The sequence below is a fragment of the Leptonotus elevatus genome, chromosome 12 (genome assembly GCF_054856555.1).
Source record: "Leptonotus elevatus isolate MCC_2025b chromosome 12, RoL_Lele_1.0, whole genome shotgun sequence".
Lineage (NCBI taxonomy): Eukaryota > Metazoa > Chordata > Actinopteri > Syngnathiformes > Syngnathidae > Leptonotus > Leptonotus elevatus.
The window spans coordinates 8,008,099-8,031,991 of NC_141250.1; the positions used below are offsets into that span (position 1 = coordinate 8,008,099).

General features: G+C 41.2%; 1 protein-coding gene across 2 annotated transcripts in view; it reads right to left on the reverse strand.

Moving 5' to 3' along the window:
- The window catches only part of klf12b (Kruppel like factor 12b), a 63,291-nt gene that overhangs the window by 33,601 nt on the left and 5,797 nt on the right, over positions 1-23,893 (reverse strand). For both annotated transcript variants that reach the window (XM_086091110.1, XM_086091109.1), the window contains exon 2: positions 1,547-1,629. In XM_086091110.1, coding sequence (XP_085947236.1) covers positions 1,547-1,612 — 66 coding nt within the window. In that variant the 5' untranslated portion in view covers positions 1,613-1,629. The remainder of the gene's footprint in view (positions 1-1,546; positions 1,630-23,893) is intronic.

Here is a 23,893-nt window from a genome sequence, read left to right on the forward strand (position 1 = left end):
CCAGAGGTGGGCAGTAGCACCGTGTCGTCACTAGTCTGTCAGTACTGAGTGAAGGTCCATCAGTTTTTCACTGACGGACTCCCGTTTCACTGGCGGATTGATGACTGACGTAAACTGAAAAATAAGCGCAGAGGGGAACCACTTTTCCGCCCTCACCCAAACCGTCACTAAGACGAGGGGCAATTTGGCAAGGAGAAGCAGGAGAAGGAGCAGGTAGAGTATAATAATTGATTTTTTGTGTTTGTGTAAAGTGGTACGAACTGTTTCTAAATGAATAAAATTGTGTGCTGTTACCCTTGCAAACAATTTGTCTACTGACTGATCCTAAAATAGTGGTGACGAATTGAATTTTGCGACAGAAGTGCAGTAACAATTGTTGAATAATAATAATAATAATAATTATTATTATTATTATTATTATTATTATCATTATTATATTTATGCTATGCGTGCGAGATATTTGAGAGTTTGCATCATTTTTCCTGTGACTCAACTTGAGCCCACAATGCATTTCCCACCTGCAACATTTCTTCGATTACAAATATTTTACAAGATGACATATGTTCTCCCCCATTTTAGAGCTTGTAAAAAGAAAATTTTAAGTGATTTTTGAGCAGATTTAAAGGGTACTAAATCACTGATATGGCTTTAAATCAAAAGGAATTGAACACGGATGCATCATTATTACAGAAAATTTGGTGACCTGCACACGTGGCACACACGCGCACGTATACACGCACAGATATGCACGCACACACACAGCTGTGGCAGCAACACAAAGCCCCTGTAACCTAGCAACAGCTTCTCCATAACAAGACCACTTTATTTATAGGTATGCTGGACCAGAGAGCCCTGATACTCTACAAGGGCCATGCAAAGCCTGCGTGAGGTAACATCGTTACAAACCCGACCCAACTAAGAGTGAACTCTCTTTTAAAGACAATGGCGCCCAATGGGAGTTTCACGAAAGGCTTGAATCGCGACGTTTAACTTCTGTGTCTGTGATTCATACTTGGCGATAGAAGGCGCGACGGGAGAGTGTGGGGGGAGTTGAGGAAGAGATGGAGCTGTGATAGTGTTCTTCAGAGGAAGAGGAGGGTTGTGTTTGTGTGTGCGCACTAGAGGAAGATTATTCTTGTTTGTAAGACAGAAGGGCAAAGGGAGGATCAATGGGGGAACGTAAAGATGCGGAGAGATAATAGATTCAGAGTTTCTCATGTGACCTAGACTCCCTTCTGACCCCCCCATGCCCCCCCCCCCACCAACTAGTTTGGACTCCCTAACAATCCCCCCCCCCCCAAACCACCTCCTCCTTCCTAATGCATTCCTGTCCCAGCTGTGGCTCTCCTTCTCTTCCTCCTCGCTACCATGCTCTCCGACCACTCCTCATAGCCCCCACGCTCGCTGTCTCGCTCGCTCGCTCAAGCCTGGGAGTGATTATCTGCCCATTGCCGGGAGGAGAAAAGAAGGAGAGGAAAGCAAGAGGGGTGGGGGGGCGTTCTTTGAGGGAAATGGGGAATCGTCTGGAAAACAACTGCTCGCTTACCCCTTGTTCCGATTCCAGGGGCTCAGCTTTGACTCGGACTGCAGGCATTCCGTCAAGCATTAACATCCTGTCTCTTCGGCGGCCTGTGAAGGGACAAAGAGGAGGCGTAAGCATGTTGAGTTAGGACCTGCAAAGAAGACACAAACAAGTGGGAGTTGATATCTGACCCTAAAAGGGTAGACGAATATTTCGTAAACAGAACCCTCCGTTAGTGTAGTAGTTCACTTATCTAACTGCTGTGGAGATCGCGTGGGATAGCCTAGCGCTAGATAGCATTATAGCATCTATCTATCTATCTATCTATCTATCTATCTATCTATCTATCTATCTATCTATCTATCTATCTATCTATCTATCTATCTATCTATCTATCTATCTATCTATCTATCTATCTATCTATCTATCTATCTATCTATCTATCTATCTATCTATCTATCCACCTAGCTAGCTAGCTATTAAGTTGGGAGTCACAACTAGGTAGCTAAAGCTAATGTGAGCTGTTAGTTTTGCACACAAAAAAATTGTTAGCAGATTTTGGAAATGTAGGGGAAAATATGTACACTGTAGAGATTTTTTTTTTTTATGACTGTTGATTAAAAACAACACACAACATCACAACAAGAATATCCCAGAAGCATTGTGGCTTGTCAAAACGCATTTCAGCAAATTCCAATTCTCATCAGTCTCAAATTATTTTGGTGATGATTGTGGGGTTTTCACTCTTTAACAAAAGAGTGCCATCAATTTTGGCTGCACCCTGCGTAGAAAGAAAAGAGCACTGTAACCACGGAAACAAACAACAGACTCAGTTATTTTCTGGGGCTGCTTTGCTCAATCCAGTACGGGGTGTCTTGAACCTGTAATGGGTACAAAGACCTCTCAAGTCTATCAAGGCAATTGCAGGTCATGTGCCTCCTGACAGGATAAAGACATAAACACACAACTAATAAAAAACAAGAATGGCTAAGAATAAAACATCCTAAGAGACCTGATAATACTTTTGTATGTCTGTGAAAGAAGCTGAAAAATAGTCTGGAGAAGGCACTTGGCTCATGAAAAGCGAGCCAAAATACTTGTCGAGATGTGCGAATTACAGAATTCATTTAATGGGTACCATTATTTTTGTACAAGCCACTTTCGTTAGACCGTTGTTGTTGTTTTAGATAATTCTCTTGGGGCACACAAGATGACTTTCAAGTTTTTATTTATGATTACTTTTGTCAGTTTAAAGTAGTTTTAGTGATCATTTGGGGGTTTTCTATCATAACGGAGATACTAATTCCCGATACCAATACCATTATTAAAACCTACATGATTCTAATTCTAACCTTTAATCAAAAAAAAGAAAAAAGAAAGACAAAACATTGATAGAACAAAACAAAACAAAAAACAATAAATCAGTAATAAAAATGTACCTTTGGTTTTGGAGGGGCTAAACTAGACTACTGTGCATCATAAGACTAATTAATCAACTCCAATGTAACTGGCCAAAAAATATATTCAGGTACTGAAAGTCACCAAGTTCAAACAAAACTTCTGAGTGACAAATTAATGCGCGGCGAGACATTCAATGATATACTTTTAATTCAACACTGACATGAATTAGGATGAGCTGAATCATTATGCTGTTTTAATAAAGACATTCGGCTGCCTGGTGGGCTGCCGCAGACCTCGCTCGTCTTTCACTGACGGACAATAACTGGCTTGTATAAGTAGTTACTTAACAGTTGTTGCGACACCGCCGCCAGGTCACAGTTCCTCGTGTCATTCAGGCAACCAAAAAAAACAAAAACAAATCTGCAAATGCACATAGCAAACAAACACTCACGTGCAACCGAACGTCCTCCCACCCCCGGTGCGAGCACTCAGCCACTGTCTGGTGGCCAGTAAACGCTGCTGCTGTAAAGGCAATGGAGCCAAAAACAACAATGTATATTCCACATCCCCCTCAGCCAGAGATGACCTTAGGTAGCAAGCGTTCTTATTATTCTAGCAGAACTGTAGAATACAAACACGGCAAGTAGCCTCCACATGGTAATGCTGTTATTTCACTCCGTCAAGTCCGTCTAGTCTACTGCAGCAACTCAAGTGGTGGTAAAATAAACCTCAGTTGGTGATGAATAGTTTACAGCCCTTCCCCTTAGATGCTATCCCAACCTGACTGATTGAATCGGACCATCAGCTAATGCAAGGCCATGCTTCAACCAATCACATAGTTCAGGATCATGTGCCTCAGTGTGGTATGAATTTGAATCTTCTCTCAATAAAACTTTTTGTTTATAAAATATATCATGAACAGTAACCAGAAAAGCTCAATTTCATTTACTCACGTCAAGCACTTGCATTTTTTTACATTGGAAAAAAAATATATCTACATTTGTTTTCTACAGTTAGGCTATAGCTTAGCGAGTGGCAAGTTAAGAAGGGCGCTGCACATACAAGTAGTTCCTGTACTCAAAAGACCAAGATTCCTGCATGTGCACAACACAAACCAATGTTCCGTTCAAGCAGCCCGATCACGTTTATATGACAAAATATTTGTGTTTCAATAGGAGCACCCCAGGGGTCATATTCATTTTTTATTTCAGACCCATAGATGATTGCAGTGGACATGACATATTTGCATATCTAAACCAATAAAAACGCATCATTTGGATGATGTCAACACTCTGGTTCATGATTGGATCCTAGCTAACCAATCACAATCGCAAGTTGATTTGCGTGATGTTCACAGTTCATGTTAAAAATGTTACATATAAGTTTGGTAAGTTTACAACATGCTACATCCATACTATCCTGGCATCCACTGCAACAAATAATAACATAAGATAATACCCCCCCCCCAAAAAATCGATGTTGTTCTTAGGTGGAAAAAGAGTCAAAATCAGTAAAAATAAAATAAAATAAAAATAATAATAATAAAAAATAAAAAAAAATTAAAAATTAAAAATTAAAAATTAAAAATTAAAAATTAAAAATTAAAAATTAAAAATTAAAAATTAAAAATTAAAAATTAAAAATTAAAAATTAAAAATTAAAAATAAATATAATAATAAATTTGCCCACCAGGGTCTGAATAAGATCATATTCGGGACTGCGTGTAAATTAATTATTGAAATAAAGAATCTAAGCACAATAATTCTTTGGAGGTATCTTCAGCAAATAACTGAAATGGTGGAGAAACTGCATTACCAATGTCCCGGTTTACATGTATTGTGTTACAATTTATTCATAAAACGCCACAAACTATAGTTTGTGGAGTTAGTAGAGTATAGTTTGGTTTGTCCTGAGATCTGCGATCTTTCTAATTCTACCACAGAGTATGTGGACAGGTACCAGCAAGGCTTGTTCCCTTTTGTTTTTATTACCACTTTACAGCAATTTGCTCTAATTTCATTCATGAAATTCTACTGTTGGACTCTGCACCCATACAAACGGGTACTAACAAGTGTAACACCAAAGACCAGGTCAAGCATCTAACCAAAGTGATCTGAACTGAAATGAAAGCCGCCCTTTTTTGGGCCACCGGAACCACTACTAATTTGTCCAGAAACAAAGGGCCGATTAAATGCCACCTATGGTCCACTACTTCTCCGGCGCGAGGCTAATCCTGGTGGTGTTTGTGTGTGATGGAGGTAAAGCGGTAGAGGGGAGGGAGGATTTACTCCTTCTCAATCTGTAGCCTCCACCTCCAGCCCCCTCCCCACACCCACGCACATACCTCCCTCTCAGGTCTAAGTCCCTCAGGTACCCTGGCTGCGCTACTATTGTATTGTTGTCCAGCATGTCCTTCGGCTTCAGGTCTTGGTAGGCCCAGATAGCGTTGCCATGGTAACTGTTTGAGCGGGTGGAGCAGCAGCCAGAGTCCAGCCTCGAGCCATGTGCTGAAGAGAACAAGCGGAGGGAGTGTAGCAGCAAAAGTAAATAGCTTGTTTTCCCTGATAATGACTGCATCCAAAAATATGATCTTTTTACTTCTACGTCTTTAAATGTATTCATGCTAGCCGCGAAACGAAAATACAAGATTAGCTTGAGCGCCTCTAAAAAGAGCCACTCTATCCATTCGCAGTCCCGCTAATCCAGCGGTGTGTGAACACCCTCATAATGAACTGGCCTGCAGCGAGCTATTCATGGGAAATCAATGGCCAGTGCACGCCGCTGCTTGTGACTGCAATGACCAAAGTGCAAACAGCGGCGAGGGAGGCCTCACGTCGAGTAACGAGCTAATGGAGGGGGGTCAGGTCGAAATACTTTGACCGATTGCTCCACCGCAGGCTCGACGAAGCGCTTGCTTTGCTCAAAGTAGTCAAACAATGCTTCTAATAGTCTTCATCAGTGCATTTGCTGTGCAGGCGACCGTGAACTGCTGTCTGTCCATCAGCAGTGCGCTCTGAGTGTGCGAGATAGCGAATGGGGGGGGGGGGGGGGGTGGCGGTGCTGTGGGGGCGGAGGTGCAGGGTAGATTAAGATCACCTTTCCATTTGCTGCACTCCGAAATAAAATGGCCAACCCAGGTGTGTGGGGGAGTCAGACGCAGCGAGGAGGGTAAGTCAGTGGAGTGTTGAGGCATTTCATTTCTCCTTCCAACAAGCAAAATCCCTGAAGAAAAAGCTAACTGAAGTTTTAGGAGCCAAAATATGTAAACAAATATAAATGTATGCCACTCTTCTAGAAATACTTTTTTCAACGTTTTCGAGTGTTTATTGAATTTGCCTCTAAATTGGCACCTCAACTTGAGAATCATCAAGTGTACCCTACAGTTCTTATCATATCACACAGGTGTTTGTTCAGTTACTTAAGTTATTAAGAGTTACATGTTTTGTCAAATGTCAAATTTAGCAGCCGGCCTTTGCCAAAAGCTTTTTTCTTTAGGTTTTCCCATCTGTCTAGTAGCTTGCGGTTTAAAGTGGAAGTCAACCTTAAACATTTCTTGACAATAATATGTTATATGTGACTTGACTAGTCTAAACCTGACATTCTGATTAATATTAAATTTTTTGAATAAGAGTTATGAAGCAAAATCTAGCCGTTTTTATCCATCTCAGGGGACGGCCATTTTGCCACTTGCTGTCAACTGAAGATGACGTCAATGTTGCTCAGGGCTCAAGCAACAACCAATCAGATCTCACCTGTTTCTGAAGCTGCGCTCTAATTGGCTGTTACCTGAAACCTGAACAACATTGATGTCATCTTCAGTCGACAGCAAGTGGCAAAATGGACGCCCCCTGAAATGGATAAAAACGACTAGATTTTGCTGCTTAAGTCATATTCCACTAACGCAATATTAACCAGAATACCATATATAGACTAGTGGGGCTGCATAGAACATATTATTGTCCAAAAACATTTTGGGGGGTTGACTTCCTCTTTAAATGTGGTAGCAAACTAACAAAATCTGTAAATGGTAAATGGTCCTTCATTTATATAGCGCTTTTCCACCAAAGTACTTCATGCTGTTTATTGCCACTCCTCGTTGAAGTTTGAAACAAAACATAAAACTAAAGGATTTATATGTGTATTTAACAAAATCATGCGACTTTGCTTACTAATGTCCATTTGCTTATTGCTGACACACAATGCAAAACAGACATTTAAACAACAGATATTTCAACACAAACTCTACACCAACATATCCAGATAGGCAACATAACATTCACAGGTGTATTGTTTATGCTCTAGAAAAGAACAGCTAATATTACTACAACTTCCTGATTGTATTTGTGACTGTCTTGGACTCCAGGTGGGGGAGTGGAACTGTCACTTGCCTATGGTGCAGGTAGGCGTGGGTTTGCTTCCCCGCCTGGGAGACCATGTTTATGTGTGTGCATGTTTATGTGAATGAGTGGAGAGAAAAAAAAGAAAAAATTGTGACTGTCTTCTTCATTACATATGTATTATACTGCCCCCAGTGGTTAAGAAGCAGCAGCACAATGGCCATTGAATTGAAGCATTAAAGCTAAGACTTAACGATCTAGCTAAAGAGGTTATCACTGTATGTTTTTTAAACAGTATAATACTGTAGAGTGCTATTTTTGTTGGTATTTCTTAGGAGGCTGGAACAGATTAATGTCAATTCCATTCATGTCAATGGGGAAAGATTATTTGAGATATGAGTGGTTAACTTACAAGCATGCTCACAGAACAAATTCTCGTAATCTTAATGTATCGTATTTTAGAGCAGCCCAACATCAAGTATTATTACACTCGTCGACATCCAGCTACCTGCTTAAAAGTTTTTGTGAACATCAGAGAAGAAAACTTGTTTTTTGTGTTTTTCTAAAGGCAGTGATTCACTGTGGCATTCAGTGCCATGAGAGGTCATCAGAGGTGCCACAGGAAATTATTGAATTACACTTAATTTGTCTGAAATGTATTATTTATGTACTGTCTTTGTTCATCTCTTATGCCAGCAGCATAATGACAGGCAGAAAAGTTAATACATTTGCGAGAAAATTTAAATGAGAGGATCATTGTGTATTACAAAGTCATTACATTTTGTGACATTTTTGTTGGGTGGTGATGGTGTGTACTGTCACACAGCGACATAGCATTTGCCAATCAGATCATTGGATGACACGCATTCCAGTGTCTGGTGTGAAAAAGATTTTCAACAGAATAATGCAGTCGAAGCGAGTGTCAAAATATCCTCTAACACCTCTCATACTTTTTTTTCCTTCTTCTTCTTTTAAGAGCTCAGTATTGTTCATTCGGTAATTGTACCGATTTGACATGTCATCATCATTGCGCTCCTTTTTTTAATTTTTATTTTTTATTAATTTTTATTTTTTATTATTTTGTATGTGGGTGAGCATGTGTATGTGCGTGTGTGCGTGCGTGTGAGTGTGTGTGTATTCATTAGTTCACCAAAAACCTATTTAAAAATCTCATACCGTTCACCTAAACCGAACACAGCCGTCAGGAGACCCGAGGAAGGACCAATACTAACTCAGTTGCCAGGAAATGCCGGTCAACCTCGTTGCCCTAATTCGGTGTGGGTGCCGTTTATAGACAACAGCTACACGGGAAAAAAGGTGAACAAATTCTGGTGTGTGAAAGGGGCTTCCGATTCTATCTCTGAAGGAGAAAAATATTGTTTGTGATGACTTTGCCCCTAGTTTTGTGCTGATGTTTTTTCTACGGAATGGGCCAATTACACAGCTGCCCATACTATATGCCAAGGTGTCCAATCTATAGCCTGCGGGCCATTTGCGGCCCACCAAACTATTTTTTAGCGACCCGCGGCATATACTATTAATGACATTTTGCCCCCAACAAATGGGTGGGGTGTAGTACATGGGAACTACTACTACTATTAATAAATGTGTTTTAGATACTATAGAGTTTTTTTTAGATATGCAAATATTCACATAAAATATTTACAACTAAAATAATAACAGTTTTAATAACACTGGTGAATATATACATTTTTACAAGCAAAAATGATTCTCTCCACTTTCTGCCCTCTATTAAGGTCCAAATTGTTACCATTAATGACTCCAAAGTAATTGCTTTAGAAATTCGGCTGTTGTTCAGTGCAGGGGCGAATATATTGTAGTGGGATGCAGGGCCATAACCACCACAAATCTTGAAAAATCCTAAATTATTTGCCATTCACATTTTATAGAAAGCTGTTCAGGTGGCAGTTTTTCAAAAATAATTGTAATATATAAAACCATATATAAATTTGTTGGTTGACCTATTTTGGCATGTTTAATAAATGTGATGATTTTTTTTAAGTGGCTCTTTCATCATTCAATTTTTCTGTATGTGACTCTCAAAGGGAGTTTAGACACCCTGTGTAGTCGGAACACAAAACCCATTTGTACATTGTGGCGGCCATGGCTCAGGGTGTGGAGACGGTCGTTCAGTAACCAGTAGGTCGGCTGTTCGATCAGTTTGCAGGTGAAATGAAGACTCGATAGGCAGGGTTAGTCTCGACTGGTTGCCAGCCAATCACAGGGCAGGAACGTGAAACCACGAAGCCAATATCTTGTACAAATGAAGGTGAGAATTGTGATCGTCTTAAAAGTCAACAAGCCTTCAAGAAAACGTTTCTGTCTGGCTCCTGGTGTTGTTAACGTTAGCATCCATTTGATACTGCTTTACAGAGAACACTTTAGATAAAATGAACAGCAGATTTGCGCTAAGCTTCCGTTGATTGCTTTGATTAGCAGAAAAGACCAGACGTGTGCGTGTGTGTGTCGGTTGCACGCCGCGCAGTGTTATCTCAACACGAGCGGGTGAAAGGACCCATCCGGCTTATCTCCCGGCTCGCACAGCGCTATTTCTTCAGGTGAAAGTTAAGCTTGACTCAACTTACTGAAGCAGATGTAATAAATTGACGCCTTTCCTGCCCTTCCCTTGCATGCGCATGTACTAGCCCAAAAACAGACTGTGCCACCCAGCCTCCATCAGTGCTTTGTTTCCATGTCGAGTGCCCGGGGGCGGCCGGCTACATCTGTGTCGCAGAGGCCGGACCTGCTGCCATTGGCCCTGCATGCAAGGGAGGTCAAGAGGAGTGATGAGGCGAGGAAGTGGGCAATGAATTATCTGGGGTACAGAAAGAGAGCTGATAGCGAGAGGCATGAGGCAAGCTGGGGGTGGTGAGATGGTCGAGGAGCACAAGGGGGGTGCAAGGGGGAGGATGAGGAGGGGATATGGGGGGTGGTAGTCGGAGAAGCGAGTGAGGGTAGAGAGGGGATATGGACTACAGCCAAGGCCCGGTCGAGCGCAAAGCACACAGTGCAAGAATGCCAACAGACCCCCCCTCCCCACCCTCCCCCACCACCACCACCACACACACACGCCCTAGCCTCCCACCATAGCAGCAAGAGAGTGGGGAGAATGAGATGTGAAAAAGCTTCTTTTTTTGATTGGTGCAAAAGTATATATATATTTAAAAAAAAAAGAGCGGTTAATGATTTCCTGTAGACCCCCCCGAATGTGACACAGTCATAGCGGGCCTAGCAGCTCACTCCTACACTCGTTCTGTTCGGCAACATTTAGAAAGCTGCTTGATTTAGTGGTTTTGTCACAATGAAGGCGAATGTTGAAGGCAATAAAACACAGTCTGACTGGAAGATGTCACCTTCACATGTTTAAGGGCTTGTATTTGCTTCCACTGCAGTAGCTGCTTCGATAAGAAGTGGACCCAGGCAAACAAAGGGACTATGTGCTCAAACATACCTTCAACCCATAGAGTGTATGAAAGGTGGCCTATGTAGCATATGTCAAAGTTCAAATCGGTACGTTTGCTCAGTCGACCAATCACAATCTTAAAGAAGAAGTCAAAAATTTGCTTTATAATATGTTTTTATGCACTGCCACTTGTGTAAACATGGTATTCTTATTAATTTTGCGTTTGCGAAATATAAAGTAAGCAGCAAAATCAACCAGTTTTTATCCATTTCACGAAAAGGCCATTTTGCCAACACAGCTGGAGTGCTGAGCATTACCAGTGGCTCAGGCTGGAGGTGGCAAGCAAATTAGGTGGCCACCTCTGAATTTTGTACACAGGAAAAACCCTGATTTATCCATCCAATATTTGAACCGTTTTTCTTCGCAGGTTCGCAGAAATGCTTGAACCTATCCCAACTGTCTTTGGGCAGCAGGCAGGGTACACCCTGAACTGGTTGTCGGCCAATCTTATTTATTTATTTATTTAACACTTTGTTCACTACAATTTTAAGACTTTCAGAGATGAGTTCCTTCTTGTCAGATCAAACCCACTAGTGATATTAAATGTCTATTTACTTGACAGAGCTCACAAGTTCAGTTACATTGACTTTATAACCTTGAAAAACAGGTGCTGATGCTGGCCCCTTATTAAATGAGAGTCTGGCTTTCATTACGAAGATGGACAAAATAACTTGTTTTTATTATCATTTTTAAAATCATAATAATTCCTGGCACTCAGTGAATGGCTTCAGAATTTCCATTTCACTGTATTTTGCTTGGCGAGAGCAGCCGGCTGAGTCTTTTGGATGCTCCGGGGACATTTTTGAGTAAGGCCCAAGAGAGCACTGGAGTGCACTACTTGGCTACAGCCAGCAGAGGCGCTGTTGATTTCATTGTGCCTTCTAAAGAACAACATGTCATCAACTCTGGGATGATGTGTATGTTGTATAGTAATTCAGACTTTTAACTGAAAAAGGTCACACAACAACACAAACATTGGATGTACAGAAATGGCTGACTTTATTTATTTACACCCCTTTTTAAGAAACAAAAAAACAGCAGTTTTTCATTACTAAATACGCTGCATCAATGTCAACTAAATTCTTGCGAGAACAAGTTTGACCTCTTGTCGTTCTTGATAAGACCCAAGAGAAACACACAACAATGCAGGATCATTTTACTTAACGACCAAGCAAGAATGTGCCAGACTCGCACGCTGATGAGTCTGACTTGCAAGCTTTAAGTTGGACACAGAGAAAGGATATCATTGATACACAACAGGCAGGAAGATCTATGCTACCAAAGCTGCACAAGCGAAAGCACTGCAACAAAAAAACAAAGAAATTAGAAAAAATATGACTGACTCACAAAATAAAAGAAGCTCTGTTGCACAACAATGCGGAACTAATTTTAGGATGGATGTAGGTCATCGTCCAATAGTTGACCTCATGTTTTTGTTCTTGATCATGTTTAGTCCTTGTTTCACAACGAAGTTGCATTCCTACAGTGATGTAACCTCAATTGCAGTAATTTGGAACACACCGTCATAAGCCTAGCGGGAGTGGGGCAGAAGAACAGTGTGGCGGCCCGCCAGTCCTATAAAGTACTGGGGGAAACCCTGAACAACCATTGAAAGTAACATTTGAAAAAAATCTATTAATTCAATTGTAAGTTTCCTATCGGCCAACAAAACAGGCATGAAAACGGGTCAGGGGTGAAAAAGGTGAGAAGCACTAGGACCAAAATTCTGTACGTTAATATCAAAGGGGGGTGGGTTGAAAAGATGACAAGTTTTAATGTTCAAAATCGGTTCCAATTGTCAGTGCTGGAGCATCGATATCGGTACTGAACAATTCCAATTTTCTGTACTTTTGTTCTGTTGTTTGTGGTAATAAATGTTCATTTATTTAACAATACAATAATAATTAAACCCCAACAACATTCACTTTAACAATCATTTTTCTTTCAATAAAATCTGAGTCAGATTCATGATATTTTGCTATTCGTCAGATTATGACAAATAATAAAACATCATGAATTTAAAACACATGAGCCAGAGAGGATGGAGTAAAAAATCAATCAATCAAGATATAACATTAATAAAGTATTAATAATACCATAAATTAATATTACAAAGTGAGAAGCAAAGTTCTTTACAATGAACAACATAAAAAACAAGTTAAGCAGTAATACAACAACAGAAGATAAATAATTGTATTAGTGTTATTTTGTTCCTTGTGCAGTTGTTTGTCAAGAATGTACCTGCACACGTAGTGCGATGAATTCGATCCCAACTTAGAGTGAAATCTTGAAAAAAATGACAGTTGGAAGAAGACATGAACGACAATGAAGAGAATAATTGGGACTTGGAAGCAAACTCAATGTAGACTATGTATCCAACGCGGTAGGTGAAATGCTTGCTAGTGCTACATGTTAGCCGCAAGATTTTGCAGTTTTACCGTTACTAATTAAATTATAAATATGGTAAAAGTAATATATTGTAACGATGGTAAAGCCACACACCTTATAACATGATTCAAATCGGTGGTTGAAGACGGACATTTGCTATGTCCGCGCGTGTGCCGATGGCGTGGACTTCTCAGCCGCCGTTTGGCCTCATACCAAGAAGTCCACACAGGTGTGGGGCATCTCGTTCAAGCAAAGCATGCTAGGAACCGCAAAGCTTTATTCTCGTTTGGCTAACTCTCGCTTGTTTATTGACCCAAACCCGGAAATGCATTTTAGCGTAGCGTGTATGAAATTTAGCGCGAGTGGGTGACGTCAGTACGCTGATTGTGCGTACACTGTTGCGTTCAAGTGCGCCATAGAAAATTCCCAACACATCTACTCCTGGAGAGTCACAACTTAAGACGCGCTTCGGAACATGGCACCGTTTGAGTTAACGTGAATCTTCTGAACCATCCCACCCGGAGTTCACTGCACTGACTCTCTGGTTATCCACAATCCCCGCCCTCAAATATTTTCTCACCGGATATGCACGATTCACGTAGGCGAATTTCGCCATATGCTTCACATTAAAAATAAAAACACTTTTCAAGTAACTTGAAAAAACATAATCAAATAATCACTGCAATTTGGGGGAGGGGGGGTATGAAATCCTACTACAGTCATCTGAGAACAGGCAGTGGTGAGCACCTGGGAGGAAACCGGGTCCATTTGTAGTTGATACAAATAAACAACATACGCACAAGCCCCATGGAAGTTCCCATATTCTGCTGTATTGGCCTTGGTTCACGGCTATTTTTGCCAGGGGGGGATCCTGTGTCACTAATCCTGTCGAGATGTGAGGGAGGGTGGAGGGGGAAGTGAAGTTGCCGGATGCAGCTGAAGTTTACTGCCTCCGCTGACAAACACAATATCAAAATGTCAAAACAACAAAGCTATGCTAAAGAATGAGAGTGAGTGAGGTGCACCCCACTATCAGGTGACAAAAGACCCCTTCAACGGAACCCCCCGGTGACACGATAGAGGTAATAATTAGCTCGGGGCATATCAGTGCTTCCCTTCCCATCTGGCAAACACTAAAGCGTGCAATTTGATTAGAGGCAAAACAACCAAATTATAATTTTGCTTTTCTTTGTCTACAATGGTGGCCGGAAGGATGTCTTCCGGGCTTAAAACGCTGTTGTGACTTACGACAAACCAATCAATACACATTTCAATAAGTAAATCTACGGAGAACAGAATTTCTATTGTTTCATCTGCCTTTCGAAATGTAATGAAGCTACATTTCTAAATGTCTTTGATTTATTATTTTTAACACATTTTAAGCAGCTCGCTCCCTACCTGGCGTTATGTGAACAGTGTCTAAGCTGGTTGCAATTAGTGCACTGCAATGTTTTCCACTCAATTACTTTAAGAGACGATCAATAGCTATTGCTTTTGTAGTTTGCAGTGGTGTAAAACTGTACTGCCTCGGTCTAAAAGCCCTCTCACTTAGGCAAATGAGATCACCAAAATAGTAGAAACTGCAACTGTTGTGACCCGTGAGCATATGAAAACCATGTGTCGGAACATTTTGCTGAGTTGGCTGCGTGAATAAAACGAGCATAGGAATAAAAAAAGCACCTGCATTTTATTTCATCAGCCTTGTCTACATACGCCAGAGGGGGAAATCATTCATAAATCTTAGGGGTTTCTTGTCTCTGCAAAAGTTCCCAACCTCTACAAAAACCACATTGCTCCCTTGAGAGGCTGCTCGCTCTGAGAAATAAAACTCCCAAAACTTTAAAGCAATGTTTGGTTTTGTCTGTGCTTCCATCTGTGTGTCAGGCCCGCTTCCTGAATAGAACAGAATAGAAGAGGAATTCCGTTTTACAGCGCAAATTGGGCATTAGCAGCACACAAGAATAACATTTATTTTCTTTTTTTTTAATCTATGTACGTATTTACAACATTGAGGAATGGGAGCACCAGTGTATGTGGCAACTGCACATTAATATTATCCCGCAGATCCAGAAGTGCAGCAGCAATATTCAATAGAACTGTATGTAACATACGGTATGTACAGCAAGGCTCTAATTATTATATTTTGTTTGTGGAGCAGTTTTGTGAATCAATGATCAATGATTTGAGGGGCAACTTTCTAATTTTGTGGTGCTTTTTTTTTTACAGGTCAGTTCCAAGGACCAAAGGAATGATTTTTTTATTTTTATGGAATCAATGATTTTTATTTCTTAAATTCACGTTGTGTGTACCAACAAACAGTATTTACTTACAAGCCAAGCTAAACTGATTAAAAAATAAATAAGAAATCTACTGTAATGTAATTTTGAGAGCATTTATTGTGCAGACTTCAAAATTTAAACTAAGGACTATATTGTAAAAACAAACAAATACTGATATTATAATTAATTTATACCACTTTCAACCTAATACACCACTCCTCCTCGCTGACGTACACTAGTCCACACACTTAGTAACTCATTGACTCCCAGCCATTTTCACTGAAGCAATTCCCTTCACTCCTGGCTGTTTTACTGGATTTTGAATGATTTTGCAAGAGCCACAGAATACTGTGTTCTATTGCTATAAACACATGGAACCTACCAAAAGAAGGATTACTCTCTTCTTTCAACAGGAAAAAAAACTAGCTATTTTATCTGTTTCCGTTTTGCAGCTATTAGCATTAGAATATAGCTAAGTTTCATAATTTTTCCACAAATATGTTCAGAACTGTGGGTAAATTAGCCTTTTTTTCAACATGGCCCTGGTTGATCTATTTTGCTCTGCTGCCACCTGCCGGCCGTTTGTGCAACTACCATTTTTTTTTTTTCAACCGTTCTCTGCAGTTAACCCTAACCCTGCATCAAAGCCTACTGTATGCTCTAGCACAGCGGTCCTCAACCCTGGTCCTCGGGGACCGGTATCCAGCCTGTTTTCCATGTCTCCTACAGCCAACACAGGTGGGAATCGTTATCAGGCTTCTCCAGAGCTTGCTAATTAGCTGATGATATGAATCACCTGTGGAGACATGGAAAACAGGTTGGATACCGGTCCCCGAGGACCAGGGTTGAGGACCACTGCTCTAGCACACTGGTTCTCAGCCCTGGTCCTCGAGTACCCATACCCGGCCTGTTTTCCATGTCTCCTCAGCCAACACAGCTGAGGATCGTTATCAGGCTTCATGCAGAGCTTGGTGATTAACTGATTGTTTGAAACACCTGTGTTGCTTGTAAGAGACATGGAAAACATTCTGGATCGGGGTACTCAATGACCGCGGTTGAGAACCACTGCTCTAGCATAAAAAACGTATAAATGTGTCTTTGGGACACTTAAAACATTAAAAATAGAACGTATTTATACGTTTTGGGGAGTAAATGAGTTAATTTGCTTGCTAAATTGGATGTTTTCCACTTTAATGAGGTTCCCGCCAGACGTCTGTGAAAAGTGGATTCTATCACACTAGCACTTAATTCTGGTAATAAACGTGCTAGCCGTGGCAATATTACAGTAGGTTAGCTTAGCAATTAACAAGGCTTCTCCATTTTTTCTCATCATCCCTCCATGTGAATGACACTTGATTGTCAGAAACGTATCTTATTCACTCTTATTCACCACCACAGGCGATGATTACTGACTTAAGAGCGACTCCGCACCGTTTAGGCGCACTGATAGCCAGCTGAAGCTCATTGCTAGCTAACTAGCTAATGTGGCATAAGTAGCACAAAACTTCCCTCGACCTCTGACCAATGTTCCCTCTAAGCTGCGCGCGTGCGCAATCGCGCACTGCCCGCACATTCTCAGCGCACAAGAAAATCTATCCAGCGCATAAACAACATCAACATAACGTATTAATTAATATCTAATATTAGACTTAATCTAATCTAATTAATTCGCCCAATAATATTGTTTTTTTGTTTCTCACTCAGTGAGTGACAGGTGTCCAGCCAATGATACGATACGGTTCACTTACGGTACGAAGCCAAATAGCCAATCATGGCATTGACGGTGCTTGCGTCTGGGCCCTGCCTATATGCGCCGTGCAGGTTAGCTAGCAGGTTAATAGATGCTAATACAAACCCCGCATCATGGCGAAACGAACAGGCAGCGACACATCCACTCACCAAGCCACAGTAAAAAAGAAATGCAGTTCTTTTAAGATGGAATGGTTGTCGGAGTATGTGCAAATTGAAGAAAAAGCGGTGAAATTGGGTGAGATTTTTTCTTTTTCAAGTGAGAAAGGTCTACTCTGCAAAACATGCAGCGATGCCAAAGTAGCAAGTGAGTTTTCAGAGGGAAAAATGTGGATTGAATGGAAGCTGGACTATCTCAAGCGTCACGTTCAGTATAAAAGTCATTTAAAAGCTGTCGAAACTGTACGAAGACTCAAGATGGGACAGGGGATTGGTACATTATTGCGGGAGAGCGCAAAAGACCGAGAGAAAAGGAACGAGCTGTCAAACAAAACAAAATCGGACCCTGAACAAGTTAAAGTTCTCATTGACAATATTTTACTTGCAATCAAAAGGAATGCATCAATGCTGTCATCAACCTGGACAAAGTGTACAACCATTGGAGAAGTGAGAAGGACAGACGTGAAAAATAAGGTAAAATTTAAGTCAAGATTTGTGCATATTCTAGTGAAGGTTATTAAGATTTTGTCTTTATGGATATTAATCATTAAATGTTGTTATTATTAGATCATTTATGGGTAGTAGAAATGCCAAGAAAAACTGTGTAATTAGATATTTTACAGACAAAGTGTTACAGGAATTTGCACTGCATCACAAGCTACAGCACAAGTCATTGTGCAAAATGTGAATGTTTTAATGTGAGCAAAATGTTATGTCTGAAAGGTGTATATGTCTCATATCTTCCAGAACAGGACCCTCAGCCAGGCCAAAGCAGGACTCTTCCCATGGCCAAAGCTGGACTCTCACATACTGTATAACATTTACACATCCCATTTTTCAGATTTTTGTCTTTTTTTTAAGTGGACCAAATTACTTATTTAAAAATAAAGCGTGCATATCTGATGTTGCTCACAGTAGTCCTCAGTTTGCTCAGGGAGCTTGTGTGTATGCCCAGATACATGAAAAATTAGAGGGAACATTGCCTCTGACTACCCGTGATAGGTGACGTGAGCCCAGCAAAATCTTTGATCCTTAGTTGTGCTATTCATTGTGATATGTTGACGCACAATATGCAAATTTTGCTTCACAAACTGCAACGCAAAACCACTTATTTAGAGCCTTGTATAGTACAGACACCAGCAGTGAAGAGAAATAAAACAGAATGCCATACTGTGTTACACTATATATAGAGACGTGAACAAAAACAGTAAGGATAGGCCCCGTCATTGTATATCTAAACTACACATTGCTCAACTTGATCAAATGAGTGGCGGCTCAAATCTGGCTACCGTGCAGGAACACCAACTTAAGCAAACACACCTTGTTTGTGAACTTTGCCTACACCCACCTATCTTTGGTTTTCGAGACACTCTCGCACATAAATCCACGTGAGCGTCTCGCTCATGAAAGCAGAAGAATAGAAGCCCATTCAGCGCGCAAGCTGCCACCTACAGCCACCCACAGTGTGCTCCAATTCACACTCACATTGCTCCTGCTCCAGAGAAGAAGAGTGTGACATCCTCTTGCATCATGCGCCTCCAAAATGCTGCAGAGGAACAGCGACTAAACAAGCCGCGACCGTGACAGCTCTAACGTGAGGTGGCGTTACTCGAGGCTCACAAGTCAAAGCGATTTGTGACAGCGCTCCACACACTTTTGTTTTCAATTGACAATCAGTTTTGATGTAACCATGAGAAAGAAGTTAAATACTCCGCAGGAATGATTGAGCCCCCACCCGTCCATAAACCCCAAAAAAACAAAAAACATAGAGTCAATAAACACTAAGGTTCTTATGTTTGCATGTTAGCTGGGCAAGGTTGCGGACAAATGGTCACAACCTCTCTAAATACTGACAAGCATTCTCTGCCATTGTTTTACGTGCAGAGGTGCTGTACCCGCAGAGAACGTGGCCAGCTAGCTCCAGCAAGGTAAACAGTCCGACTTATTATCATCTCAAGAAGACAAAGCAGCAGCGTATTAAAATTATATTCTCCTACATGTAAATTGCTATGCCTTGCCTGGCATAGCAACTAGTAAAAACACATTTTATAATAACATGTTTTGGCCAAGTATCTCCAATAACCAGGAAACACATAATGATTATCGGGTTGATTTTTAGCATTTTTCTTTCTTTCCGATCAAAGTCAACATACACCTAATTGTCGGATGTCTCTAAAAGATTATCCTAAGTGATTAAGAGGGATTTTTGGTCCATGATGTGCCAACAACTGACTTGTTTGATGACAAATGTTTGTGTGTGGTGAACAACAAGTTCGACTGAGCTATGGACTCTGAGGTGACGGGAAACGGAACAAACAACCAATGAGAGAGTGACCTGAAGCTTGTGCTGTGGCTGCAAACAAAAAGAGAAGCAACAGGTTGTGATTGTGAGTGATTATATGTATAACGCGTCTACCAAATCAGTCACCACAAAAAAACTAAGGCAAAAAGTTTACAACCACAACGTAGTAAACAGATAAGCTAACAGTTAGCCTAAGTTAAAAATGTATTAAACTTGCTATCGATATCCATGTACCTAATTTTGGTTTCCAGAATTATCCTTCAAACACATACTTTGTTTTGAAGCCATATGGCGAGACAAGAACCGAGTAGTATTGATTCAAAATCAGCCATTTAACTTGATGTGTTACTCAAATGAATCTGTCCACTTAATGACACATTTTTACTTATTAACATAATGTTAGGCAGCACGGTGGCTGACTGGTTAGCATGTCCGCCTCCCAGTACAGAGGATGTGAGATCGAGTCCAGGCTTCGGCCTTCCTGGGTGGACTTTCCATGTTCTCCCCGTGCCTGCATGGGTTTTCTCCGGGTACTCCGGTTTCCTCCCACGTTCCAAAGAAATGCGGGGCAGGTTAATTGACCACTCTAAATTGTCCATAGGTATGATTGTGTGTGACTGGTTGTTTGTCTCCGCCTACTGCCCAAAGCCAGCTCCAGCGACCCTTGTGAGGAATAAGCGGTTAAGAAAATGTATGGCTGGAACATAATGTTATTCTCAGTGTTCTCATACTTGTTAAATTGTCAAGCTGTAAACAAACAATCAGAAAGTGTTTTAAAATGTCCGCTGGCCACCAGCACTCGGTACAAACTTCGGCATCAGACCACACACTACTTTACAACATGAAGAAACAGCTTCTAAAAGCTAGGATTATGTTTATGGTGATATAACTCTCTAATAATATGCTATTTTAAAATACTCCATAAAGTTACACCCTCGGCGCAAAGAGAGACCACTGATGACAGTAAAAGCCCAATGAGCGATTGCTAAGGTACGTTATCGTTGTTTTTAAGCTCCAAGTCAAAATGAAACATTTCTTATCTTGTGCCCTTACAGGGAGGTGCATTTGGGAGTACCAGCATGCTCACAATAACCTGCATGCGTCCCACCCACCAGCCACATACCTCCCTTCCTCTATAAGGAATGCCGCTTCACTCCTGCCCTAATGGGGGTTTCTCTCAGTAGCCTTTTATCCCCCCAGGCTGTGTGGTGGATGTGTGTGAATGTGCTGGTGCTCTAACATGTCATGTACAGTATGTCTTAATGTGTGCTAGCAAGTGCCCCTTCCCTCACCCCCACCCGGCCACCCTCCCACCAAAGGATATGCAGTATGTACAAACAATTTCCACAATAGCTTGCGCACTGAGTGCATCACAGCACACGTGCGCTCACATGCTCTCTAAAGACCGGCCTCGATGTTTTACTACACGGTTGCAATCACAGCCCATGTCGAGGCATCGATGCGCTGACTCGTTTCCGGGAATGACTGTCAACAACTGGCGTGGAAGCACATGTTAGTTTTAGATGAGCTCACATGCTATACCGGCGCTGATTGCGGCATACTGTACATCAAGCAGTTTCTGGTCAAGAATTACGCCATTGGTTTCTACCAGTAATGTTCAGTCAGGTGAATGTAGATCGTCTTGAGGGAGCCTTACAGGAAGATCATCAAATGATATTGTAGCATCTGCCTTATTCTCCACTGATAATCCCTTCAGGCATCAATATATGGTCCACTATCTGACAAAACCAAACACTGTGCAAATTGAAAAGAAACCGCTGAAATAATTTCTTTGACAGGCAATGGCGAAGCCAGATTTTCACACCGAAGGGTATACTAAAAAAAAAATCGATACGAGAATACAGTACATCATGGCAGGCCTCTTAACAATACACATATCGATACGGAAGCATCGGAATCGATTTTGCGCATTTATTCATTAAGTCTGTGAAAGCTGCTCCTTGCTAGGCAGTGCACACGCATTTCGACCAGGTAGGGCGCTGGTGGTAAACTAGAAGCGTTGTTAACATTAGAAGAAGAAAATATTTATGTCATCCAGCATAATAAAAATATGACTGCTTTCATAAAAACGTATGTAAATTCATGTGGCCTTGAAGGCCATGTATGGAGAACCATGTGTATCGTGATAAGTATCGTATGATGACCCCTGTATCGTGAGGTTGTTGGCAATACCCAGCCCTAGACACAACCCTCACATGCGATGACAGCGAATATATAATCTATGTGTCTAATATACACTGTTGGAATATGAAAAATATGTAATAATTCCCCTAAGAGGAGAAGTTTGACGTGTAATATGATACATGGATCTCAGCAAGGGGCTTTCTTTATACAGTCAGGCCAAGACCGGCGCTTGTGGAGCAGAATGATCTTATTTTGTGTTTTATGGATGATAATCAAACTCACAACTTCTGCCATTAAAACATCTCCAAATTAAAATTTGGTGGCAGGATTTTTGTGCTAAAACGTCAACAAAAAGATGTTGGCTCAGGATTCTCTCAAAATGTGTTCAGGTACGAGCCCTGAAAATGACCAAAAACATCACCTTCACAAATAGCTACCTGAGCATTTCAGGATGGGCGTGTGCCAGATTTCACGGCAATAAGGCGAACCTGTGGCAGGTGCTAATATTTTCCATTTCTATTAATGACTTGGACACCTAGTAACAACAAATGTGCAGTTTTTTTCCCTTTTCTGACCCGCTCCATCTCTTCAAGTCCACTCATCAAAAGCCTCGCTGTGTTTACCTCAATTAGTCATCTGGTGATCATCAACCGCTTTGTTATTTATTTATTTTTAACCCTTTGAGAGCATGATGTGCTGAGTTGATACCTGGTGGAAGTCGTTCGCACCCGGGGAGTTACAGTCCGTGGCGGGAAGTCGTTTGTGTTGACGCCAAAGACATTCTGGAATGCCAGCGCTACCTAAATCGATTCCACATGTTGTTGACATAATTCCCCCTCCTTAAGAGTTGACTCAGAGTGCCAAACCGGCAGCATCTCTACGTCGGCCCTACTCTCAGATCAAGTTAAATCTGCACATTAATGGTTAAAAGCACAAGATCATTGTAGTCTTGTTAGCAGCCCATATTTGGCCAGACACCGGGAATCATGGCCACAGATAGTCAGGCCCTACATTGGCATGCTTTTCCACCCTCGCCATGGAAACGTGAAAGCAACCTTAAATCAGATGACGGGAGCAAAGCGTTCCTAAGCCAGTCCCTTCCCGTAAGGGTGTGACAACAGAGACAAGGTTTTTTTGGTGCTAAAACGTCAACAAAAAGATGTTGGCTCAATGAGCAGCGATTAAGGCACAATCAGAATCTTCCTTGGGTGTGTATAAAGGTCAGGGTGGTGATAACATGTTTCTATGAAACACTGCAAAACAAGAAGTTGCCATTGACAAGCTGTAACCTCCTTTGTTACAATGCAAGTTTTGTTTTTTTTTAGTTGAGGGACAGATCAGTGTTTAGACTATCAGCCGCAGCTTCGCAGGGCTGTTGCACAACACTTTCCGTGCTCGAGCCACAAAAGTCACATGCTGTGATCGCTCCGTGCGCACCCTTAACTCGATTTTGGTCAACAAACACGGGCTGGACACTGGGGTCGAAGGTTGAATCCACAAGAGAAAACACAAAGAGGGAGGAGGGAATAGTTTGTCACCATCTGACAGGGTGAAATAACAGCACAGAGGAGCTGGATCGGTACAGTCTAAGAAAATAAAAGTGCCTTAATGTATCTTGCTGTAAAATTGTAAAACGGCTTTGGAGGGGGGGGTTGTAACCTCAAAGTAGTTTGTCAAATGCTGTTGTGTAAAGATACAACGCCCAATGATTAGCCTGCATTACTGTAGATTGTACACCAAGGACAGAAACTGACTTTGGATCAGGAATTTGGAAATTTTAATTTGCCGAAGTCAACATAATAGAAAAAGTCCACATTTTCGCTGTACAGTTTCTTAGTCACTTCCACATCAATTTGATTAAATTCCAGTAACCCGAAGTATCAGAACACCACATTTGGGGAAACCTGAAGCCTAAGTTGGCCTTATTGATGGACTCTAGGTTTATTTGTTTAGATGTTTCACCCACATCTGTTAACTAATGGCGGAACATTGGTCAAGCACAAGCCGATACAAGGCACTGATCAAATTTTCATTTCTTCTGATTGCGAAACAACCTTGCCACATTGGGAACATATGGAAATACAAATGATCAGTTTGAAGGTCAAAATGTTGTCAACTAACTGTATT